The 7,712-nt window shown below is 27.6% G+C and overlaps 1 protein-coding gene across 4 annotated transcripts in view; it reads right to left on the bottom strand.

Annotated features, from left to right (window-relative positions):
• The window catches only part of LOC111618245 (serine/threonine-protein phosphatase 6 regulatory ankyrin repeat subunit B-like), a 97,059-nt gene that overhangs the window by 81,637 nt on the left and 7,710 nt on the right, over nucleotides 1-7,712 (bottom strand). For 3 of the 4 annotated variants that reach the window (XR_002755541.1, XM_023359730.1, XM_023359729.1), the window contains exon 2: nucleotides 4,341-4,610. Coding sequence is in view for 2 of the 4 variants with exons in the window: in XM_023359729.1 (XP_023215497.1) it covers nucleotides 4,341-4,610 (270 nt within the window). In the remaining 2 variants the exon portion in view is untranslated. Of the gene's footprint in view, nucleotides 1-4,340; nucleotides 4,611-7,712 lie in introns of those variants that run through there. The other variant, XM_023359731.1, reaches the window with a different exon arrangement.

A 7,712-nucleotide genomic window follows, 5' to 3' on the forward strand; every position in this document is an offset into this window, starting at 1 on the left:
GTTGAATTTTCATCGATGTTAAGCCTAACAAAAATTTTTTAAAATAATAATCGTCGCTATTGTATCGTTAAAAATTAGAAAATTAAGCTTCGTTTAAATACTGGATCCCTTTCATGGTCGAATGAGTGTTGCCAGCTAAAACACGTAAAAATAATATCAAAGTAGCCAAGACATAGCCAAATATTGTAGCGCCACATCACTAGCGGACATTTGAAATTTGCCGACTAGGACGGTCGGTTGATCGGGGGGGGTGGATAATCGAGGTTCTACTGTAATAACAACTTTAAAAACTGATTTTCATGATTGAGTGCTGGCAAAGAGACTGGAACTCTCTGCCAGAGACCCATATCATAAGGCAACTCTTTCCTAATATTGACAGTTGACTTAAGTGAAAGTGGATTCACCCCCATCATTGCCTTACACAGTATGTAACTTACTGAGCATGGACGTTTTAATGCATATCTGCACAGGTTTCATCATAGTGACTCAGATTGTTGTCCTATCTGTGGTACACATGATGAGGTGTACCATTATCTTACGGACTGTCCCATGCTTGAGGATGCTCAGCATTCCCTTCATCATCTGACTCTTGAAAGTTAGGCAGATTGGCTTGCAACCTGGAACTTTTAGTTTCTGAAAGAAAGAACTTTCATCTTCTTAAAACATAATTGATTGCTACTTTGTGAGAACAACTATTATCTAAATGTTTTATGCTTGTACTGCCACCATTACATAACATGTAACGATCCACAAAGTGTTAAATTGTTGGAAGTAGTTATCTTACATAACATGTATTATAATTACTGTTTGATGCAAGCCAGCATCCTCCTCAATTTGTAAATACATGATTTTTTGCCTTATTACTTACATTATCTTTATTCTTAATTTTATTTTACATTCTTTTGTGTTTATGTATCTATTTATATATCTGTATTTATCTGCAATGTACCTTATGTACAACATTCCCGATTGTGCCTAGCAGTGTCAGGTGCTAATTATAGATTATTTGCCTGTTTGTCAGTCTGATACTGATTCTAAATAGCTATTAATGTGGATACTACTACATTACATAAACTATTAAAAAGCAAACTGATAACAAGAAATGCTTAGCTTTTCTAAATGTTTGGATTCAAATTTCAAATTACTACTTTAAATTCAAAATGTTAAGAGGTTACTGATATTTGTCTTTTTTATAGAACGTTATTCTAATTAATATTTACTGTAGAGTAATAATTTATTTAATATGTTAATTAAAAAGTTACTTTACAACTATTTTAATAAAATATTTGACACTTGTAACAAATTCTTATAATCTGAATCTTATAATCGAGATGGGTTGATAATGATACAGTAATAATGATAATAATAAGTGCAGAGCTCAAACAGTTAGGAGTTGAAAGTTGAAATTTGGAACACAGTTACAATATGTCATGAGAATATACTGTATACTAAAAAGGAATTTTTCAAAATTCCCCCTGTGGGGAGAGGGACAGGATTAAGGCTTACCGTGAAGAACTCAGCTTCTACTATACTATTTTAGATGTCTTTCTTGCATTTATGCAGGAAATCAAACATATTTTTAGATCCTTCTAAAAATTCTCAACAATATTTAGAGTTCCATCGTATATAAAGTTGACACAGGTAGTGCATGTACATAAGTTCGCTTTATTCAAACTCAGTCTTAATGTTCGATTTTACGTTCAAATTTATATTTATGAATGATTCCAGAAGATCTAGTTTATTTTCCAAATTTAGTAAACCCAAAGAAGAACCCAGAAAGAGTTACAAAAACGTTTATTATTCATCACTTAGTAGTACTATGTACTGGTTAGTGGTTGCAGTGAGTCTTAATTATCGTTACCATGGTGTGGTAAACAGATATCTAAAAATTTTCTAATTAGTCTCAGAAGAGGGGGGACCTAATTCTTGCGCTCTGTGAAAATGGATAAGATCAGCTATAATCTAATAATCTTAATCTTTGCTACCATTACTTTTTGTTCGAGCAACACTGGGCTCATCTGCTAGTATGAATATACTTATGATCAGGAGAAATTATCTGGATAACTTATAAAATTGATATAAAATGATATTCCTTTCCATAATATTTGAAAGAACAATTTACATCTTTTACATTAAAGTGGTTAAAGTCACAACTTTCATTCAAATAAATGAAAAGACAGGAATTTTGGGGAGAAAGTAGCCAAATGGAATAAAAGTTGCTCTTTATTACAGTACTCAAAACTCTTAGGTTAGCTCTTTCTAATTCAAATTTTATTTTACACTTGATTGATATAAATAAATAAAATTAAGAAAAAAACAATTTTGTTATCTATAGACTAAATAAACAAATTTTGCCATACTAACAAGAAATTATTTTTTGTGACATTGTCATAATGCCGGGCTGCAATTTTTAATCATATTTTTAATTTATTTAATTTAAAATATATGCTCTCCACCTCAAATTACTAGTGGCTTGCCACTACACATCATATTTTTCCTTCAACAATAGAGTTGTGCCAGTCATCTATCCAACTTCTTTTTGGGGGAAATTTTTAAATTGAAATAATGTGACTTCCAGTTTGCGTTGGTTCATATATAGTTAATTGGGGCCTCCTGCCCCTAAACTTTCCATATCTGGTCTTGAATTTCATTTATCTAACATCATTTTGAAGATTAAAGAAAGACATACAGATGGACAAACAGACAGACAAATGACTGGAAATTTATAGGTCTACAATTTTTTCAAATTGCAGCCATTAGAAATACAGAATTGATTACTTAGATTTCAAAAACTAGAATGTATATGAGTACACTCTGATGATTTACAAATCTTTACAACCAATTGTATTAGACACATTTATATATATATGTCACTTATCTCTAATTATTTGATATCTTGATTTCAGAATATTATCTTCATAAATATTTAAATTTTATTTCCCTTTTCTTTCTCTAAAATTGTTATAATTATTGATAAATTCATATTACCATTCATATTGTATATATAAACCAACTGTTAAAATTACTCAAATGAAAATTTCAAAATGTTAAACAAAAGATTCTTAGATATGTTAAAATATATTAACAAGTTAAAATTAAAACATTTATGTCTCATCTGTTTGATTTTCTGTAAAAACTGTGTGCTAAGATTTATTAAACCATACATTTGAAATTAACGTACATTTTTAAAAATTGTAATTTGAATGTTATATGCTCAGCCTAAAGATGACATTTTGAAACGTTGAAAGTTCAAGTACTCATTTGTAATTAAAAACTTTTCAAGTAAATAACTTAAGACAGTTTGATTCATTCTTAATCTTAAAAGACTTTTCTTAAATAAGAATAAATTCTCACAGTAATTTTCAATATAGTATACACTAAGTCAGCATGTATGCTTATTAAAAACCCCATTTAATAATTTAGATTTTCAGCCTTTCGTAAACCATCCTCAGTTATTAAAGGACAGATTACATTTGATTCTCAGAATGTAACATTACAAATAGATACTTTCAAATTAACTGATCAAGTAGAATTTTACAACAATTATATTTAAAAATGGGAGAGTTTTGTTAATTTTGAAGTATCCATTATTTTCAACATCTTTTAGTGATATAGTTGTATTTAAGTATAACATCATTTCATTGATTAATAGAATAATATCTTCCTAGTATAGTTTTTAGCACTTAATGTGGTAGCCACTTGAGCTGGCTGGTAAAAAGTGATCCCTTGAAAGTAATAATTCCTTCATCAAACTGTACAGCAAATAATGAGAGGACAATTATTAAACTACAGATATAAACCTAAAAACAAAAATTCATAATATATTTTTAGAATTGTTGATTTCAAATGTTTTAGAAATCCATCTCTATTTCTTATTCTTTAGTTCTCCTTTCCCATATAAATGTTCTAGAATTACTCTTTTATGATTCCTGGAATATGATGATAGTATTTTTCTAATAAGTAGTAAAGAATTTTCCAGTTGAAGTAAACTTTTACCATTTTTGCCTAAATTTCATCATCAATCAGCATTTGTTTTATGATACATACAGGTTATGGTGAACCATGATTCATCTCCTTTAACAATGCATTGTAAGAAACTTTACAATGAATAATGTCAAAATGAGTTCATGAAAAACTTTAACAATAACATAATCTATGCTTTGTTTGTAAAAATAATCTATGCTATTGAAAAATCCAACTATTAGTAAAAAAATAAAATCTTCTAAACATAATGGATATTAGATTTTTCCTCATGCTTACAAAAAAATAACTTTTAATTTCTGTAGTTTTTTGTTTAAATTATCTTTACAAATCTCATGAAATCATTAAAAAATTCTTACCTGAAACACCGGTATCTGTCTTAAAAATTTATTAACTTGAGGTATTCTGGATGTTTTTCCATATAATTGATCACCATATCCATCAAGAACAACTTGTTCTAATTTTTCTAAGGCACCCAATTTAAGCCAAAGAGAAATTGGATCATCACTTACTGATGCCATTAATGGAAGTGGCATTTGACGTACTGACCGTACTGGAGGAAGATTAGATGTGAAGGCAGTAGATGCCAAGGTTGTTGGACTAGTCATTCGGGAACGGTGGGCAATACACTAAAAACAATTAAATCTTTTTGATTATTAAAATTTTTAGAAAACATATTGTATGTTTTCATGTATATATATTTTATATTTTATTAAGAAACAAAACACCTTTTTTGCCGAGAAATAAATATAATTTGAAAAAACAAACATTTTCAGCCTAGTTAATAGGCCATCTTCAGGTCGAAAAAATGGAACGTAAATTTACGTTCCATTTTTTCGACCTGAAGAACCATTTATTTCTCGGCAAAAAAGGTGTTTTGTTTCTTATTATTTAGTTGCTGAGCGCTTTTGATATTTTATATTTTAGTTTAAAAAAATATTTTAATATTTATGTTCTATTGATTCATACTATTTAATCTTATTATGTGTATTATCCATTTTCTTAAGGCAAAATATATTACCAGTATGTAGTACGGAAATTCTATATTTTATTGTTTTATATGTAAATGAGTATCAACTTTCTCATAAATACTATAAAAATGTACTGTACATAGTATAAATCTGTATTTAATAAAAATAAAAAAACCTTATGTTAATTCCTTTATTAATATTAATGCAAATTCAAGTAAAGTTTAAAGTTAAAAGAAATGTCATGCTTAAAGCATTTAAAAAAGAATGTAATGAAACAGTTAAAATATATATATACAAATTTTAAATAGAACAATATTGTTAATTATTTATATATAAACACAAGATTATAAAATGGATTAGTTAAAATTATATTTAAAAAAATAAAAACATGAAAATCTACCTGTTGAGTAAATAATAAAGAAAATATTAAACTCTTAATTTTATTTATATATTTTTTAACTTTTAATTTTTGTTATTTAATATAAAAAAACAGCAAATATTGATATTAATTAAACTCAGAATAAAATTAAGTTTAATTAGAATATCAGATCTGTTTTTCTTCAAATCAAATTTAATTAAAAATACAATAGTCTATAAAATGTTTATTTTAAATGAACTTAATATTGTTGCATAAGAGTAAGTAAATATAAAACAACAGTACAAAACTGCCAAAAATATTTGGAAATTTATTATGAAATAATTAATTTAAACTACTTTTCTCGGAGATAAAAGCATTTTAAATTAGGTTTATGTTTGAATGTAATATTAATTAATTATTCAATATTTACTGTCACAAAATAATTTCTTTGAATATATTCCAACTATATTACTATATAATATTTAATTCAACAACAAAATTAATAAATTAGGAGCCATCCATTAATTGAATGTATAGTTTAAGAGGGAGAGAGGAGTCAAAAAAGTATATCATTTTATATGAGGAGAGATGGAGGGATGGAGAGAGGCATTGTCTATGTGAACTTTTTCAGTGATACTAGTGGCATACAAATTTGTTCTTATAAGCCTACTTACTAGTTACATGAATAAACTGTCAGTTTGAAAATATTTGCAGAATGTTTTTAAATCATTTCTTCAATGTTAAAGAAATATTGTACATAAACTATTGTACAAGTACATGTAATGAAAAGGAAGAGAACTTGACAAAATTATACATCATTGTACACAACAGAGAGAGGGGAGTTAAAAGTGATTCAAAAATTATGCACATAATTAATGGATGGTCCTTAATTAATAATATACACAAGTTATTATGCAATGTACAAAAATTTAATTATATTACATTTAAAAACTTGAGTGTGTGATTATTAGTATATATTCATTAAAATATTATATATGAAAGTATTAAAATTTATAGTAGTTACTAAGGTAAAGTTAATGTAGTCAATAACACAACAAAAAATTATAATATATAAAACGTAAATACAAAAATAACATTATGTTTTTTTTTAACTACAAAATTAATGTACTGATATTTTTTTAAATCACTTCAAACTTATTAGCAATTTCTTTATATAATAAATTTTATTGCAAAAATAATAATTTTTGTTGACCTTTTATTTATTAAATTTTGTATTAAATCTGAAAAGTATCAATATTTATCATTAAGAAAAACCTACTTATTTATTTTATAATAAATTTATAAGTAAATAAAATGTATTGTAATGTTCTAAGAAGAAATAAACACCACTTATTGGACTGGAATAATATAGTAAACACTTCAATCAAAAACCTTAAATTATTTTCCAGTAAAGTTTAATTTGAAAAAGTTTTTTTTGACTAATGGTCTTGATTCTATTGATTCTATATTCAGGATTTGGAATATAGAATCAATAGAATCAAGACCTCAGATCTCCAATTGCAGATCAAAAGTGATAGTTGAAAAACTTTTCAAATTAAACTTTACTGGAAAATAATTTAAGGTTTTTGATTGAAGTGTTTACTATGTTCTAAGAAACTTGGGACCACTATTGAATGCATGTTCCATTTTAATTAATTTTAAAAGTTATTCAAATTCTGTTTGCCTGAAAGTCATATTCTACATGCTGTTTGTTAATGTATTGAAGCTGAAGATACTCAAACCTAATCAAAAGAACTTTTTCAAAAGTTTTCAGTTTCTGATTCTATGTCACGACTTGGTGCATTTATAGACACTTGGCAAATAATTCCATCACCTACATTTACTTCTTACAGAAACGCGTTTCGGGCTTTCGCCCCTCTTCAGTCTGTTACGTCGATAGTTGTGACTTGTGTGTCCGTACTTCCCGCTCCCTTTCCCTCCCCTCTTTTTTCCCGACTTGACGGACTCCCCCGCATGCCTCGTAATTTGTAACATTACCCTTCTCCGAGTGTTGTACACAGCCTCGCCTGCGACTGTATAAACATTCTATTTTATTTTAATAATTGAAGCCAGTTTTTATGGATGTCGATGCTAAGGTTCTTGTTAATATTATTTTTGTCTATAGTAATTTCGTAGCTTTCTTTGAATTTCCTTTTGTACCAATTTTTTTCTTTGTGTACTATTGTTGCATCCTTTTTATCTATTTTGCAGTTGTGGGTCGTGCAGTGTTCGTAAAAAACTGAGTTGATTCTGTTATACTTCAGGTCTGCGATGTGTTCTTTTAGTCTTGTTTCTAATTTTCTTTTTGTTTCACCGATGTATACTTTTGGGGGTTCGCATGTGCAAGGTATTTTATAGACGACTTCGGTAGTGCTGTATTTGTCTGGTTGTTTATTTCTGTC

The sequence above is a fragment of the Centruroides sculpturatus genome, unplaced genomic scaffold, assembly GCF_000671375.1.
Source record: "Centruroides sculpturatus isolate CEXI.00-Female unplaced genomic scaffold, Cexi_2.0 scaffold205, whole genome shotgun sequence".
Lineage (NCBI taxonomy): Eukaryota > Metazoa > Arthropoda > Arachnida > Scorpiones > Buthidae > Centruroides > Centruroides sculpturatus.